Below are 18,866 nucleotides of genomic sequence, written 5' to 3'. Positions count from 1 at the left end.
TGACAGGCCAGATGACTCTGAGGACGCAGCACGTCCAGGACTCCAAGATGGGCTTTGTAATCAATGCAATATACTCCATGGCCTATGGGCTCCACAACATGCAGCTGTCCTTGTGCCCGGGCTACGTGGGCCTCTGTGATGCCATGAAGCCCATCGATGGTCGGAAACTCCTGGAATCCCTCATGAAGACCAACTTTACCGGGGTCTCTGGGGACATGATCTTGTTTGATGAGAATGGTGACTCACCAGGAAGGTAATTGTTGACATTTGTCAAACTGTTTGATAGCAGAGTAGGTATGTGTACATTACATAGTAGATATGTGCAGACTTGACAACAGAGCTATGATCTCATATTCCTGGTTTTACATTTCCCGATTCCTCTGCTTATTTTGTGAAATTACTTTTTTAATAAGCTTTTTTATGGCATTTCAAGTTAAAGATGTAGAATTTCAGATGTAAAAGCTTCCTGCATGAATTTGCGATTTCATCTGTACTGTTTTAAAGTATCAGTTTTGAAAACAAATTATCAGACCTGTATGTTTGTAGACCATGATGTCCACCACAGCCTATTTCCCTCTTTATGTGGGTGTTTAAGTGTATGTGTTTGGTTGACCTATATAAACAATCATAGCAAACTTAGTTCTTTTATTAAGAAAGCCAAAACAGTATCAGAAATATTGTACTGATGCATCCGGGATTTATTTTATCAGAATTATTAAAAACCTGCTTACATATATGTCAAATGAAACCTTTCCACTTGCATAACACACTAAGCTATCAATCCATACTGTGCTGCTCTAAGAAAAATTGAATTTAAACCAAGCTTATTTTGCTGATGACATGCATAAATATGTACACATACATCTATGAAATATAAGACAAGTTTTTTTATGACACATGTATCCATAGAAATGCACATTAGAAACAGTCCTTAGCTGGGATCTTTCTGGGTTTCTGCCTACTGAATTTTCAGAGGATGAACAGCAAGTGTGATAGAATTCAAAGTACATTTATTCCCTCTATTTCAGTGTATTTTCTATCTCATTCACTGCTTCTGCTCCTGTATTATTTGAGACAACCCTTTATGTCCAAGGTTATTATTGGAAGGTTCTAACATCTTTGTTATGGTGCCATATAAACAGATGACTAGAGGAAAAAAAATTCTATTCTATACACTCATTTAAATTTTATCTTCTCCCACTAATGTGAACTAAAAGGAAATCATACTTCCTAGAAGAAATGGGTTGGAGAATTTAAACTCATTGGTCAAAATATTTTGACATTTCCAAAAATTTCTGTGATTTTAAACCTGATTTTTTCCTCATTCCATTTGCAAACCTGTAAAGTCAGCATTCTCCCCAAAAGTGAGCAGGACAGCCACCTACACAGCAGTCTGTATCTGTTTCTGGAGACACAAATTTTCAAATTCTTCAGACTCAAACTCTAAGGAAAGGCACTGTGAGCTGGTAGGAGAACTCAGGCACAGACTGGCAGAAACCTAGGAAAATTTCAGATGGAAATTTGTTTTCAGAGCTTTTTTAGCATGATCAAGGGTGTCTTCTGCTAAATGTTTCTATTTTTACAAATAGCTGAATTTTAAAGAAAGGTGTTAAGTCTGAATTCTTCTAGCCAAGTTATTTTTAAAAGACTTATCTCAGACTTCTTTAAAAGGATTTCTTTTTGGTTTTAAAAGTGCTCAAACTGCATCCCACCCTATTCCAATTGGTTTCTTATGTAAAAAATTACTGTAATGAAGGAATAATGTGTGGCCTGCCAAAAACAAATATGTGACATGACAACATCAATAACAATATCTAAACATTGCAAAGAGATCTTTTGCTTTACCTTTTCCTCATGTTGGCATTCTTAACAAGAATATTTTAACACCATTTGTTGCAAGGAATTTAATTGAATATTTTGGATATTTTTAAATTCTAAGTTGATGAAGGAATTATATAATGTGCAGTCATTTGTTCAGTCACAATTGGATGTAAGTATTTCCCTGAAGAGCATGGGGACATCATGTTGAATGTGTACCTCAGGATAGCCCAGCTTTAAGAAAGTCCACCTTCCCTGGATTTGTGTGATATTTGTGTCTACTCAAACTAATGAACTGTGTGTGGTTACAAAATGGTCCCAGGCTTTGTTTTCTTTTAATTTCTTTTTTATCATAATTCTTTGTTCCCTCTTGTCCAACAACAGTCACATCATGAAATCCAATCTAAGTGCTTAAGTCAGACAACACTGAGTCAAAATGTACTGTTTCATGATTAAGAAGATTTTATAGGAAGCTCCATTTCTAACTTCCAGATTCTGAGTAGTGTATAGTCTTTTAAGCCCTGTCAAACACTGTTTGCAAGAGCTTGGAGATGGTGCACTCATACTAGAACAACTCATCTGCCCTGTTCACTTGCACTGATAACTTCATATTCACTTTGTAAAACAGGAATTTCAATCTTCACAGCTGTACTGGGGTGGTGGTGTTAAGCAGGCAATCAGAACATTAAAAGCCTTTCTGACCTAGATAGCTCAGGATTTTGATGTATAGCAAAAAGATTTTGATATTATACAACAGATGATTAATCCCACAAGATGCTTTGAATCTTGGCCCTATTCCAAAGTCCTTTATGTGTGTGTTGAGTTTTAAGCAGGCGGACAGTCTAGTGTAGGGCCTGCTTTATGTGAGACAGGAGATGTGGGGGAAAAAAAATGAAGGAAGCCATGATTCCTCAGGAAGATAACAATTATCTGTAAATATAACTACAAAAACTCTAAAGAAGAAATTGAGGAGGGAAGAACAGGCAAGGAAAAACAGGATGCTGATGTTTTGACTGTGCTACCAGTAGAATATGTATTCCCAGAAACTTCATGGCACTTCTGTTTTGAAACAAGTATTTTGCACAGTGATTAGAGCACTGCTGGAAACGTGCTATTATACCATCTGGTCTCTCCTACCCTAAAGTGACAAACTGTCCCTGTATTATCTCAAGGAACCTCCAGGGAGCCAGTGACTCATGAGCCTCCACTATAGCAATGAGCTTACTGAATCTGGCTATTTGTACCCATCCATCAATGCTGCTCTCCACAGAGAGGAGAAACAAGACTTATTGAGACAATACTATACTAAACTTGTTAGGTTCCCTTCCAGTATTCCCCTTGTGATGTATGCATGGAACTACTACTGTGGAGATTATTGGCTTAGGTTCTGTGGCCTGCCAAGCACTGGCAGTACTTTTGTTTTCCTGTCCATGAAACTCTACACTGAAAACTTTAACAAAGTTATACTCATAGGTGTGTTGCAGTGCCTGACAATGTTGGATAATGGCTCTACTGTGGATTCTGTTCTAACTTTTTGGTTTGTCTGTTTAATTAATCCTTGACAAACTGTTACTACGGCTGTGAACCTCAGAAAAAAAATTAGTTTATAACCATGCACAGAATTCTGTTTCTTTGGATTTGTGCTTGTTATCTGAATTAAATTATTTTGTATCAATCTGGCATTCATATCTCTAACTTTGGGGACATTGTTGAAGTCATGGACATTTCCTTTTTTAAACAATATGGAAAGTGAAATATTTCAAAATCTAGAAGTATTTTTCATTCTATTTGTGCTTATTTCTTCTTCTTCATAAAGATTCAATAATATAACGTGTGTAATATCACATTATCCCTTCAGTCAGACTCCATTTTCGTTCCCTTTCAGAGGCTGCTTTCAGTCCAGTCCCTGGGTGTGATTTTGGCATTGAATTCTTGCTGTACCATAGTTTCCCCACTGTGACAGTTTTGCATGATGCAAAGCATTCTGAGATCTATGGATGGACAATATTATAAAATAGTTTTCCTGTAATTTTATTTTTTACATCACCATGGAAAAAATATTGATTTTAGATACAGTATGATAGTATGGCTGCTGCTTGTCAGTCCTAAATGTGTTTCCTCAAAACTTAAGAGAGATATCTGTGCATCTGTCGTGGTTTAACCCCAGCCAGAAGCCAAGTACCTTGCAGCTGCTTGGTCAGTCCTGCATCAACAGAATCAGGGAGAGAACTGAAAGTGCAAGAGCTAGAAAACACATGGGTTGAGATAAAGACAGTTTAACAAGAAAAGCAAAAGCCATGCACACAAGCAAAGCAAACCAAGAAATTCTTTCATTTCTTCCTAGGTAGGCAAGTGTTCAGCCACCTCCAAGAGAACCTCCAAGGGCCCCATCATGCATAATGGTGACTTAGGAAGACAAATACCATAACTCCAAACATCCCCTCCTTCCTCCTCTTTCCCCTTACATTATATACTGAGTATGATATCATGTGGTCTGGAATACTCCTTGGCTCACTTGGAGTCAGCTGAGTCTCCTCTCAATTTCCCATTCATTCCCAACCTCCTTGCCAGCATGACAGTGCAAAAAGGCCTTGGCTCTGTGTAAATCCTGCTCAGCAATAACAAAAACATCTCTATGTTTATGAACTGTTTTCAGCTCAAATCCAAAACACAACCCTATACCAGATGCTGTGAAGAAAATTAACTCTACTCCAACTAAACCCAGCAGGTACCTTACTTAAGAGATTATTTGATTTAATGAGCAGGTTATTTTCCTCACCTGTACACTGAACTTCATAAATTACACCCTTACAATACCATTCTTAGTGCAACATGCTACATGCTACATGCTTTGCCTTCAGGACTAATTTGCTGCCTACTGACAGAAAAAGATGTCTTCTTTTTTATGAACAAGGCAGCTTTTCTAAAGCCAAGATTGTCTTAGCCTTTTCGTTTTCTTATTTTCCATCAGTAAATTTCATATTGCTTAGACATATTGATTCCAAATCCACTAAAGAGGAGGCAAAGAAAAGCATGGCATCATTTCTTCAGGAGCTGCCCAACTTTTCAAGCATGCCTTATTAAAAAAGTGCTAAAAGAACAGGCCTGTATGGCAGAGAGGTGGGCTGGTGTTCAGCTGTAGGAGGGAGTCCAACGTGGCTCCACAGACTTTCTGCAAGACTCTGTGGGAACTGAAGAGAAAGTCGAAGGAAGAGGAACATGAAATTGAAAACTCTGATGAGCTCCATCTTTGACCCAAAAGCAGCCTAGGACTGAGTCATGAGTACTTTTTCTCTTCCACAAAATACTGTACAAGGAATTAAATGTGTTTCAGTCACCTAGGAATTACATAAAAATGATTGTTTGGATGGGAAAGCACAGCATTTGTGAGAAAGGGGAAATTAAAAAAAAAAAAATATATTCCTGGACTCTGCTCCTGAAGAGTGATTCTTGTCTGGGTGCCACACCAAATTTCATCTTGCAGTCTTACAGCACAGGAATTTTCATTTGATCACACAGAGGTTACTTCTATCTCACTCTGAGAGTTTATCTGACGTGTTCTTCCCTCAGGAGGGGAATAAGCACTTGCAGACAGTGAGGAGCACGTAATGTTAGGAATTGGCATTATAGGTTTAGATTACTCAGCATCTGCTATAGAGGGAACTGGGATTCTGTATGCAATTGGCTTCCAGGGCTGAAAGTTGCACAGATTTACTTCTGACTCATTCCATCGTTTTCCTTAAATAAATAGTCATTCTCAGAAACACAGTCACAACCCCAAGGTATTCAGGGAACTTTTTATGGTGATACAAAAAACACCCAAAAAAGCCCCAGCAACTTAACAAAAAGCAAACAAAGAAAACACTCCTACCCCCCAACTTAATATACAAAGGAAAAGCAAGATTTTGATATCACAGAAACTATTGTGAGATACTCCAGGGCAAGCATAATTCTTTAAATTCTTTGAATTTCAACCTACTTGATTTTCAACTGTATGGTGTTCCTTTAATTTGAAATATTTAATGATGTTCTCCTCAACTTAGCTATGTCTCTCCTTTCTGTTTCCAAAGATATGAAATCATGAATTTTAAACAAATGGGGAAGGACTACTTTGATTATATCAATGTTGGCAGCTGGGACAATGGTGAGCTGAAAATGGACGATGATGAAATATGGTCAGAGAAAAGTAATATCATCAGATCTGTGTGCAGTGAACCCTGTGAAAAAGGCCAGATAAAGGTAAATATTTTTCTTCATTTGCTTCAGTCTTGTAGTATGCACAGCCCATGAAATTTGAAAGCAAGTTTTTTCTTGACTTCTACATGGAGATAGTATCCCACACTTTAATTAAAATGTACAGGCTTATGTATTTAGTTATTACTCTTATCATAATCATCTCACTACTTTAATAAGCTGCCATTTTCTTTCCTATATCTGTGGACTGCTGACATTATTTTTTTTATTTTACTTATATTCTGAATGCTTTCAAACAGGCATTGTTTGGAGGCTTTTTGCTGCATGTTTTTACAGCATCTGATTCAGTGGAGTGCAAATCCCTGACTGGGACTTGTCAGTACAATTGCAGGTAAATTATAAATAATAATTGCTACTATTTCCGTGCTAGACATAGTCACTAAGAGTGGAACATTATTAATCAGACTTTAATTTTGTGGTATCTTCAGAGAACATCAACTCCTACCACTACTTTGATCTTCAGGAAATAGAGGCAACATATTTTTTAATCATACCTGTTTTACTGCTTCTTTGTTTCCCAGGTTTTTCATTTTTCCTTCCTCCCTTCCCATGCTGCAGTAAGCAAGGAGCATAGATTAATCTGTGATATATTAATTATACACTATTTTCCTTCATCATCCCATGATGCTTCCTGCAGAACAGTTAAAATACTGCAAGTCTGTAGCTTGCAGTATTTATATAAAATGACCTTGCAGTCATTTATATAAAAGCCAGTGGAATGAGGAGATGGGCATGCTCAACCCATAAAAAAATGAAGTGTGATTTCTGAAAAGTCTCACGGGAAGCTCAATTTTCTCATGTGTTAAAACAGCATGACTGAAAATTGGGAAGCAGCTGCAGAGAGAGGCTGAAGGGAGCATGCAACACAAAGTGAATCTCTTTAGTGTGAGTTTTACAGAGTTTAGGACATGGTCACCCTGTTTAATTCACTAATTAGTCTTTGGCAGAGTCATTTAAGTGAGTTTCATCAGACCAACTGTATTTGTCTCCTTTGTAAACATAAGGAATTGTGTCAGACTTACGAATGATATGCTATTGCAGATGAGGAATCATCCTTGTGTAGGCTTGGAAAACAGTTGAGATCAAGGTTGGTGTAGAAAGACTTCTTTCTCTTCAATGATGATAAAAGACATTCAGATAGGATAGCTGGTTCTGATGAGAACACACCTTCTGCAGGCACATAAATGCAGGTGGGATGAGTTACTCCCACAGTCACTACACTCGTGCCTGCTCGCCTGCTTCAGGCACAAAATCACACATGGGGAAGACAGAGGTGGGCGAAGAGTTCACAAGTGTGTGGCTCTGAGCTCCTTTATGGTCTGTTGTCACAACACAGGTGAAGGGAGGTGTCTTGTGATCTTCATTAACACAGTCGCCTTCCACCTGCAGCCCATGCTCCCAAGGATTCTCTCCAGAGGATTCTTCACTGTGAAGCCAAGTCATCACACACTCAGATACACGCTTGAAGTCTGGTGCCTGAAATATTCTCTTTGCTCGTTAGCTTCTTGATCAAAAATCTCAGAGGTTACCTGACAGTCTTTATCTTCATGGTCTTCACAGATGATGGTGGGACCTTCACCCTGCCAAGCTCTGTGTGGTTTTCCTGCAAACTTCTGTGTGACTGAGTTATTATGGAGGGATTTGAAACATTGAATGTAATGTTGTCCGACATTCAGCTGCAGTTGGTGAATCCAGACACAGAATTGTGTAAAATCCAAATACAACCCAACTCTATCATATGTCCACACTTGAAATAGTGTGGACATATGATTATTTCAATAAACACATGTTCAAAGGATTGTCCAGATGACAAGGGGAAAGAAAAATAAAAGGATGAATAAATTGCTGGCTAAGCAATTTAACACAAAAAATAAAGTCTGACTTTCCTCTAAGTTTTGAAGAACCAATTATCTTGATTTCTAGAGGAGGATACATAATCTTTCTCCCATAGTGCTGGGTAAGAAATTATCAGTGTACCTGTGTCCTAATTGAGCTGTCAAATTCCAAGTATTTTACAGAAATTCTTCATTTGCCGGAAAGTTACACAGAAAAGGCTAATTAATTGTTCATTAAAATTTTGGGTGTTCTGATAATAACACACGATTTTTATTTTGCCATTTAATTTTCTTGACTATTTTATGCAGATAAAATTATGGATTTTTATATTGTGTCAAGGCAATCAAAATACATCTCTAAAAATTAGTACAAGCTTTCTAAAAATTGATTTTCCCAAATACAACAATTTTTGTTATTTCTTCAACTTTTAATTGTATTTCAAAATGAAAGAAATCCCAATATATTAATTATTCTGGAGGACAGATATTCTGTTTTGCAAGTAGCTCTAGTCTCAATTCTTGCAGAATAAATCACTTATGCTCTTCTAGACTTTCTATCAGTTTAACTGTTTTGGTATTTGCTTTAGTGTTGTTGTTTTCATTCTCTACAATTAAAAAAACCCAAAAGTTACAACCAAACTACAAAATTTGAAGTTTGTGAAGTCCCCATATCGATGCTGATGAAAATTAGATAATACAACATTTTTTTCACTGCAGCATTACAAAGAGAAATTCCATTCTTTTTGATTATGCTCCTTTACACGTTTGAGGTTTTACTTAAAATTGCAATAAGTACATTTGGCTTTGAATACACTTTCTGAATTCATAATTTCAAAAGTTTAAAAAGTCAGCCTATTTCTTATGCTGTAATTGGGAGTATTTGTTTATAAACTGTTTGGGAAGAGCAGAGAAACTGGGAATACTTTATTTCAAAAGAAAGACATATTGACAAGAAGCACAAGTGTTCCCAGAGATGATAAATAAGGATCTTGAAAAATCTGCATTTCAATCCTAAGCATGCAATAACACTTGGTAGTAAATTATGAAATGAGAAATCAGGTCAGATTTTAGAATGAAGAAAGATAAGATTCTAACTGTTAAATGGTAATGAGAAATGCAGTAATTAAATAATTCTAGAAAAGGCACGTTCAGTTTGACATCTGGAAAAATCAGTTTTAATAAATCACTCAGAACTGGATGAAAAATGGGCACCGAAAATTCTTTGGGTAACCATCCCTTAGGGACATAATACTGTTGACATATTTCTCTGCATGGACAAAATTGGAGTGAATTATGTGTCTTCGCTGTCATGCACTGACTTCCCAGACAGATTGACATCTATGGAGCTTTGCAATTCTAAGAGGGAAAAAACATCTTTTTTGTCATTCTGTACCTCCACTTACACTTCTCTGGGATTGGTAGATTCTTTCTTCTGGTACCTACGTGATGGGAGAACTGAGAACTTTTGTCACCATTTATCTTTGAAAACATATTATAAAAAAGAATATTAAAATTTCAAAAACCATTCTATTAGACAAAAATATATTAAAAAATTAAATTAGCAACTGGGTCAGCATGCATGTATGTTTATGTTGCTGAAAGAAAATGTCCATTTTTTTATCAGGTGATTCGCAAAGGAGAAGTTAGTTGCTGTTGGACCTGCACTCCATGTAAAGAAAACGAATATGTCTCTGATGAATACACGTGCAAAGCCTGCCAGCTCGGCTCCTGGCCTAATGAGGAGCTTACAGGTAAATGAGCAGAGGTTGTGCTTGTGTTGTCAATGAAAGTGCTCATCCAATGAGCTGAAGAAACAGATGGCAGATACAGGTGGCTTTGGTCAGAGGGAAAATGGGGATAAAGCTGAAGTTTGAACCGAAGCTGATATTTTTGTCCTAAACCTGATCCAGGAATTATTCACATAGTTCAACTCCTTTCCAAAGACCTGAATTACTAGATCTTGAAATAAAAACAAAGTCCTGGTTTTGTATTCAGCCCTGTCCTAACATCTAGCTGGTAATACAGACCTTACCCTTCCAAAAATAGATAATGGAACTAAGTGCTTATCAGAGAAATTATTAAAGGAAGATCAAATTTAGGAGTTTTGTTATCCCTCCAAGCAGAGGAATACTGCCCTACTTTCTTTTTTAATCTGACAAAGTTCTGATTTAGTTGCTGTAGTTACTGCTGCTGAAGCTTGAATGCTCCAGACTTTGGTTTGCATTAGTCCTTTGTTAATCTGAGTCTTCTGGAACACAGTCTTCATCCTTGCTATGGGATAGACATCTATGCTCTTGCAGAATACCAGCTAGGCTTCTTTGGAGATAAATTACTCCAAAATTGTATCCCACAGCCTCTCTTCTTTATGTCTGATAAACAAAATTCAAATATGCAAACTTTCAGAGCACAAACCACATCAAAACACTGTTCAGGGACCATGTTATGGCTGTGCCTGGCTTTGTATAGACAAGGGGAGAAAAGACAGATCTTTTTCCAGAAGTGGTCACAGACCTGGTTTGCATATAGTTTCTATGGATGAGGGGAAAAAACTTTGAGGTGTGAGGGAAGACAAAGGAAAACATAGTTTGCTGCATGAATTTATGTAAGTGGGCGAGTGTAAGGCAGGGCTTGGCCTCTAGGCAGATTTTTATGTATAAAGTTAATCCTTTCCTGCTTAAGGACTTGTATTGCTGTTATAAATGAGCTTGGCTACCAAATTATTGCAAGAATATCATTTAACCATGGGATTGATGGGGTACTTTTCAGAAAAATGTCAAATGTGACACTTTCCCTGAGAAAAATCTTTCAACTGAGAAAACTGAAATAGCAGTAAAATGGACTTTCAAGTTCTGCTGTGTCTGTATCTATGCTCCCATAGCCATATTCCCCCAGTTCTGCCACTCAGGGAAAGATTTCTTGTGCTGGGAGAATGAAGAAGGGGAGAAAAAGAGAATAGGCTGCAGTGTCCCCAAAAGCAGAGTATTGAGGGTGTGGTTACAGTGTGAGGGACACTTCTCAGAAGCTTCCAAAGACCGCATTGCAGTGACCAGGTTACTGCACCAGGTTGGTCCGTTCATGAAGGCCAACTAGTGCAACTGGTCAGCTCTTCAGCCTCCAGGGATTTTGTCTGAGATGTTGTAGATCCCACCTCACGCTCTTGTTTAGGTGAACACCTGAGGTTTTACCCAGCACAGATCGGCTAAAAAAGGAATGGCTACAAGTCAGTTAGGAAGGCATTTGTTCCACGTGCCAACAGAGAAGCCAGAGAACCAGTGCTGGGAAGGAACTGCCCACTGACTAGGGGAAGTTTGTGTCGTTAGACACTAAGCACCATATGGAAGGCAAAGTGGAGTGATCAGGCCACCAAGCTGACCTTCAGGCTCTGTGCTTTGAGCTGGCTCCCCAGGACATACAAATTTCCATGGTTCAAGCATGACATGGTGTTGCAATCTCGTGGGAGGATTCACCCTCTGAAAGTCTCACTTTGCCCTCAGAATGGAAGAGTGGGATGGCTTGACCCCTCAAAAACTTTCATAAGGTTGAGTCAATGGTTTTCTACCTATCACTGGATTGTTTTTAAGGAAATCAGTTGTAATTTTACTCAAGCCAACGGATTTGTGTATTAAATGAGCAAACATTTTGTGTTTGTTTGCAAAATTACATTTTGCAAACCATTCGTCTGGCTTCAGGCGTGCATTTTATGCCTTTATGGGGACCAAAATCAATCTGTACACAAAGGAACCCTTGACATCAGTGCCAAGCAATTTTCCTCAGGAGATCTAACACTTGTTCCTCAGCCAGGCACAAATTTGGCAGGCTCTATTTGAAAAACAAACCCCCCTCTTTGGCCTCCATGAGCACAGCTGGTGGAATCTGCCCTCCTAGTGACAGGACACCCATCTCACAACTTCAGAGCTACCTAGTCCCCACCCAACTTATTATCAGCATGATGGCTGTATCTTGTCTTATTTAACTTTGTATCACAAAGAGATTTTAAGAAATCTATTCCCAGCTTATCCATCCAAAACAATGAACTGTGTTTTTAATGATCATGTTTCTACGGCCAACTTTTGCGCTTATAAATAAAGCTGCCTCTCAATCTTGTTTACAACAAGATTTAGTAATAAATGTACATTAAAAGTAAGGAGAGGTTGATGTATTTTGTATTCTGGCAAAGAAATTTCCTTTCAGTTTATTAAAGTGTACAGCAATCTCCTTGAAATGCCCCTACATCTGATACTGCAGCATACTAAGTCTCTGTGCTGCTCGATAAAGCCATTTCCTAGAGAATGTCAGCTCCACAAGGCTACACATATAAAAAACTCATTAGAATAAGTCTTTCCTGCATGATCACCTTCAGATGGGAGTACTGTAAATTTATCAGACACACACCTGAAATGGCTTTCAACATGGAGCTGCACCTCACTGTTTGCCAGAGATCTGATCTTGGATAAAAACTTATTTGGAATCCTTTCTTGGCTCACATAACAAAACATTGCTTACATCTTTCTTATGCTCAATGATCAGCATCAGTTTTGTGCCACAAACATCACTAAATAAAACATGTTATGGCAGGCATGTTACTGACAGAAAGGAAGAGAGATTAATGCACTTTTTCAGCCACCTATGGAATATCAGAATTCAGATACAGCAGGGGAGAAGACAGAAGGGATGCAATATGTGTAGGAAAACAAAGTTATTCTCAGAACAGAAAAAGACATTGAAGTTCTAAAGTACAGAAAGGCACAGTGAATTCAAAGGCAGTGGAAAAGGTAAGTGGGAACAAGAATTTCTCTTGATTAAATCAGTTGACTGGAAAATGCCTCCATCTAGAAGTGAAGCTGAGGCAAGAAAGGGAATGTTAAGTATCCATATTTCATCACAATTTTCAGATTGCTTTTGCATCAATATTCCCCAGGGATCAGGCTCCTCCTTGAACAGAAACCTAGTAAGTTGTTTCCTTTTTTAATATCTGTATGTAACACTCCAACTTGTACCAGAAGTAATTTTCTTCTCCTGGCTTAGTATCAAGTTATGCTTCCCAATCTGCTGTAGCTCCCCTAAGTCCCCGTGTGTTATGTTGGCAACATCCATACAATACAGCACCAATTTCCACATTAGTGTGGCCAGCACAGCTGAGCCACGGACTCAGCTACAGCAGGAGGAACTCAGTGGTTAAAGTATATGCCAGTCACTCCACTCTTCCTCCAAGCTCTTCTTTGCTTAATGTTCACAGCAGGTGGAACGCAAGTTAAATTAGTTAGATGCCACGCAAGTTAAATTCAAGTGGAGGGATTCTCTTAGTGCTGATGACCAACACTGATGCTAATTTTTCAAAACTTTGGGAGAATCAGAGGATTTGGCCTTCTGCATTCAAAAATGGTGCTCTAGAAAGACCACATAAACTTTGTTCAATATCTCAGAGCTTTTCCAGTGTGTGTAGGAACATCTTGGTTCAGTTACCACTAGCATTTAAGGACATTTTTGAGGTGAGAAAGAAGAAATTATTCTCTATTTCTGACACTTAAGGACAGCACACAAGAACACCAACCCAAAGTTTTGTCTAGTGACCTAAGGAATGGCAAGAAAATTTAATTATATTAATTTCAGTGACAACTGGATTATTTTCAGGTTGTATTGATGTTTTTCTCCGTCTGTGTATTCCAAATATATTGACTATTTGATTTTCTTAATTGGATTCCTATGAAAATAGGAGCTTAACTATTTACACCTCTTGAGATGGGTTTTTTTTTGCCATTCAAGGGGGAGAGTATATATAAGAAATATATATTTTTACTATAGCTACAAAACTGCTTTCACCAAATAAAGTACAGTAAAGACAGAATAGCAGGGTCATGATTTTGCTGCCCATCTGGAAGTGACAGATAAGAGATGGATTATCCAAAAAACCCTTGGATGGAAAGGACTAAAAAATTTAAGTGGCAGAAGTCAGAGAGGTCTAAGCCTCAGTTGTCTCATAAGACTGGATTCTGCCCCTCACCCAAGCAAAAGGTAATTCATCTCCTGCCCGACATATTTTCAAGGGTAACTGCTTGCTGCCATCAGACTGCTTTCTTGCATTCCCTCTTGCAAAAATGTTGCAGCCATGGATGAATTCAGCAATTGTTTGATGCAGGTCAGAACACAATTTAGTCTGTGTTGACATTGATTTTTCTGCTGAAACATTACTAGGATCTTGCTTTTGATGATAATTGTTAAGGCTGTAATTGAGACTGAGGGTAGGAGAGCACAGTTTTCATCTGGTTATTTCTAGTGTTATAAATGCACATCAGCAGAGATAATGTCCAGTTTTCACCCTGTTTTCTGTGCCCTTTATTGCTCTTTCCTTTTTATTTCTTACTCCAAATGAAGTGCAAGCATTGCCGTAAGTCACTTTCACTCTCTCCCTCTTGGAAAAGGTATATGTGGATCAGTTAAGGGTTCAGGTGGCAATATTATGACCAGGATCTCATTTTCTTCTCCCTTGGTTCTGGGTTTGCATCTTTTCCTTTCCTCAATTGCTTGTTCCAGGTAAGGTGTGACCCTCTCTTCCAGTCCAGCATGAGCCACAGAGCACTTCAGGCTCAGGTGAGCTGGTTCAGTACTGCTGAGCTCAGCAAGCAGCGCTCGGAGGCTCCCGGGCTGGACGAAGGGGAACTCGCCAACAAAGCCAGAAGGATCCACTTGTAATTGTGCCTTATGTCATGGAAAAAAACATTTGCAACACACAGAGCCAGCACTTTTTAGTGAAAGTTAAATCAAAACAGTGGAGCTGGCATAAGGAAAGACCTGATTGTTGTAATTCATCAGTTGTTCCCACTCTTCTGCACACTTGTGTAATTAAGGAATAATTTTCCATATGGACAAAAACTTTAATGTAGTATTCTAAGATTCATGGCCTTTCCTCTTAATGTAATGCACAGCTAAATTCACATATTCCAGTTACTGGGGACTCAAGCCCCCGAGCTACAGATGCTTCAGCTTTCACAGTTCAAGATGTGACCAATCCCGAATCCTGCCCTGAAGAGGTGACAGAATACACACATGCACAGCCATCAGCTGCCTCCCTTGCCTGTGCAAAGCCACCTTTGCTGATAGCTTCAGTAAATGTGCCTCTCTGGGAGCTACAGCAGCTAAGAAGACACCTCTACCCGCCCTGCTCTTGTAGCAAGTTGAAAAAGTCCCACCAGAGCAGGGCAGAGGACTGATCACTACAGTAACTCATCATAGCACCAGAACAAAGTTCTGACACTTTAATGTTCTCTCTGCCTCCAGATGGTCCAGATTCCATGTGATGGTCAGGGGCCTGATATGCCCCTCAGGACTCTGGAGAGTGTAATCCTCTGTTTGGGTAATGTTGGGGTTGAAAAAAAAAATTATAAAAGCTACCCCATCAGCTTTATGCAGATTTTTATTCTGATGCTTATGTTTTTGCATCTCAGTTTTCCATATATGTGGAACCTTAAATAACTAATCAAGCTATCTCTCTCCCATCTTTTGAGATTATAACAAGAGAAAAATTTAGAAGTATTAATACAAAATATTTAATTTCATAACATAAATAGACTTTGAATAATAAGTGCTAAATACCATATGAAGACACATTCATTACTAAAATGTCGCTAGGTTGTTGTTTGAGTTTTAACCCTGGTATTCAGATTTCTGATAACCTTGGAAGGATATCTGAAAAATTACCAAGAAAACCAAATCTATTTTAACTGGTCAAACTTGCTGACCAGGATGCCAAATTCAACTGAAAAATATTTAGAACTTACTAAACCAGCCACAATTTTTTGCCAGTTTTAGTCTTCATGTGCAGATTCAGTGAGCTTTAGCTCATGATGTTAATTTAGGAGAATTTATTAAATTAACTTCACTTTTCAGAGTCAAATCTATTCACAATCCCTATTCTGTCAAGTTTACCTTTGAAAATAGTTCAATTATGTATTTTATATTGGTTACCATGGAAGGGATTTCTCAGTGCTAAGCTAATACATCTTTATGGATGTCAAAGGCATCTTGTAGGCATCAAGGCTATAATAACAAATTAAAACCATGCTAAGGATGAAATCCACAGGAAATATGGTCTATAATATAGTGCTTTATATCTGTAAACTCTTCATCCAGATGAACTAATTTTAATGCAATATGAAAGATCAGAATTAAGGGACAAATTTGCCTCTGCAGAAAGAAGACAGTGTACTAATAGACCTACTATTAGACCTATGGCAGTCAAGAAGTTCCTCTCCTTCTTCATGGCAAAATTTAGTCCATCCATAAAGTGTCTGGAGCCTTTTTCAAAATATCAGAAACTATGTTTTTTCTCAGAAGAACCTTAGACATCCTTATCTGCATTTTCTTGATAATGTTTGGTGGTCCTTCTAGAGAAGCTTTCCCTAGCATGCTAAATGGGATTCTGATTTCTTCTCTCTGCTCATCTTGCTATTCACACGTGTATCTGGTGTCTTGCTCCACACTGCCTATCTTTCTAGCCAGAAGAGCACAAGGATAATTTTATGCCAATTTTACTGGGGCTCCAGGCACCCTTGAGTACAGAAAAACTTGACACCTGCTCCAAATTGGACTGGGTCCAAACAGCCTTTCCACAAGCCAAAGATCACCTTAGTGCCTCAGCACACTGTGGGCACCATAGGACAAAACTTTAGGCTTTTTTCCACCTGATTCTGAGACAGCCAGGATGGAAAATTTCCAGGTACTTGGAGATGTCGATAAAGTGTAAGAGGTAGGCTATGGGGTGTTGTCATGGCCATTAGCAGGAATGAGTTCTTCTTGTGGTACCATTTTTCAGCTTTTGCCTTGGTATAGTTCTGGTCATCAGTCTAACACAAACACTGACAGTGCTGTTTTCCCATCTTCTTTTACTTGATCTAGTTGTCCTTCTCCAAAAGTGCCATTGTCAGAAACCATTACCTGCAAAATTATTATATGAAAACTTCACCAATCATTGTTTCATGAAGATGATCCAGTCTTTAAATCTTAATTGAGGAATAAATCATTGCAAAGTTTAGCAATCTCCTTGTAAAGTATACTCAGTGATGGGAAAAATGGGACAAGTTTTCAACTCTTTTCTCAGGTATTTCATCAAGAGAGTGTAAAAAGAGTAATAAAGCAAGGAAGGCATGAAATAGCCTGAAACTAATGAGAAACATTTGGTTATGATTCACCTTTACTACAATGTTAGAAATGAGGCAAAATTTAGCCCCTTTATCATTGTCTGCATGCAAAGGCCAGCTGCCAGATAAAGACCTTTTCTCTTCAAATTTCGTGTCAAGAATATGTAGCAGTGTTAGAAGCTGGAAACTATTTGTTTCCACAAAATATTAATTAAATCTTGCTAAAATCAGAGATGCATTTAGAGGTCATTTACTTATAAAACCTCCTGAGGAAGAACCCACAGTGGGATATCTGCACACAACAGAGGATTCCTTCTTGTTTTCACCCTTTTTTACTATTCTCACTTGTGTAAAATGTTGATTTTAATGATATGATTACTGTGCTACTTTAAACTTGAGAAAGTCAGAAAGAAATACAGTGTCTCCCTCACACTGAATACTGACTATGTAAACTACAAAACCCAAGCAAGAGTTAAAAAGCTATCATCAACTAATACAGTGAGAATGTTTCATAAAAATCTAATGTTTTTCTTACATTTAGGTGTGGTAATCATTTTATTAATGCAAGAGAAAGCTTTTCACATCAAAGCAGCCAAGTATAAATAGCAAATTAATCTGTATTCAGTAAAGAGCCAATTCTCTTACACTAAAGTGACTGCAAATTTGTATACTCTAATTGCACTAGTGTCAAAGACTCATTGACCCCAATCCTGCTGATTTTTCCACTTTCTTCAAGAACACAGAAATATTTGCCTTGTACTTTTGCCACCTGATTGAAGGTATTATATCTTCAAATATATTATTTCTGTAGAGATACAGAATGCAAAAATACTTGGAGAAGAAAAGAGTTAGGCCTAATATCTACCCATACTGTTTAATGAAATGATTTTTACTACTGAGAATGTTAGTGGCAGATTTGGAAAACTCTAAGCTCCACTTAAAGTACAGAAAAAGGCATACAATAGATCTCACATGTAGAAATTCCCAAATTTTAGTCCTGATATCTACACTTACTCGTACTCATCAGGTCATTGAGATCCCAGGTTGCCTAATTAATTGAAATTTTGTGGCATCCACACACCCAGCAGACAGTCCTAACAACCTTCACTGCAGATGTGAGCACCTGGCACTCCATCTTCATAGGTTGAAGTACCTTGTCACGAGCCACAAATCAGGATGACACTCTCCTGCATGACCTAACCAGAAGACAGCAACATGATTACAGAAATACAAAATTTTGAAGTAATTTAGATTTTGCAATCAAGTCTAGTCAAGCTCAATGCAAGTATAGGGGAAATAAAAGCTTTTTGTTGCATTTTCTCCATTCCATCATCCACTCCCTGCTGTCCTGTCCTGTCTGGCAATGCCAGCATGTCCACTGTTTTCAGGAAGTAACTCTCCAGGACATCAAGGTCCTCCCCATTTTTATTATTTTATTGGGTCTGGCTGAGATGGAGTTCATTTCCCCCACAGCAGCCCTCACAGTGCTGTGCTTTGCACTGGTAGCTAGAGACACGTTGATAACAGAGCAGTCATTTATCAAGGCTGTCTCCCCAACATTCCTCCCTCACCAGTGTGCTGAGTATGAGCAAGATCTTGTGAGGGGACACAGCCAGGACAGCTGACCCAAAATGAACAAAGGGATATCCTGTACCATATGATGTCTGCTCAGCAATAAAACCTAAGAGAAAGGTGTGGGTGTGTGCACTTTTTTGTTATGACATTTTTGTTCTGGAGCAACTGCTACATTTACTGAAGCCCTGCTTCCCAGGAAGTGCCTGGATACCACCTGAGAACAAATCTTTTGTTTGGAGGCACTGGTATT

The 18,866-nt window shown here is 38.3% G+C and overlaps 1 protein-coding gene across 3 annotated transcripts in view; it reads left to right on the top strand.

Moving 5' to 3' along the window:
* GRM5 (glutamate metabotropic receptor 5) overlaps nucleotides 1-18,866 on the top strand; it is a 232,389-nt gene that overhangs the window by 188,561 nt on the left and 24,962 nt on the right. For all 3 annotated transcript variants that reach the window (XM_063394460.1, XM_063394459.1, XM_063394458.1), the window contains exons 4-6: nucleotides 7-253; nucleotides 5,889-6,057; nucleotides 9,532-9,658. In XM_063394460.1, the coding sequence (XP_063250530.1) occupies nucleotides 7-253; nucleotides 5,889-6,057; nucleotides 9,532-9,658 (543 nt within the window). The remainder of the gene's footprint in view (nucleotides 1-6; nucleotides 254-5,888; nucleotides 6,058-9,531; nucleotides 9,659-18,866) is intronic.

Source organism: Prinia subflava, chromosome 3 (assembly GCF_021018805.1).
Source record: "Prinia subflava isolate CZ2003 ecotype Zambia chromosome 3, Cam_Psub_1.2, whole genome shotgun sequence".
In the NCBI taxonomy this organism is placed as follows: Eukaryota; Metazoa; Chordata; class Aves; order Passeriformes; family Cisticolidae; genus Prinia; species Prinia subflava.
This window is presented reverse-complemented; position numbering and strand designations above follow the sequence as displayed.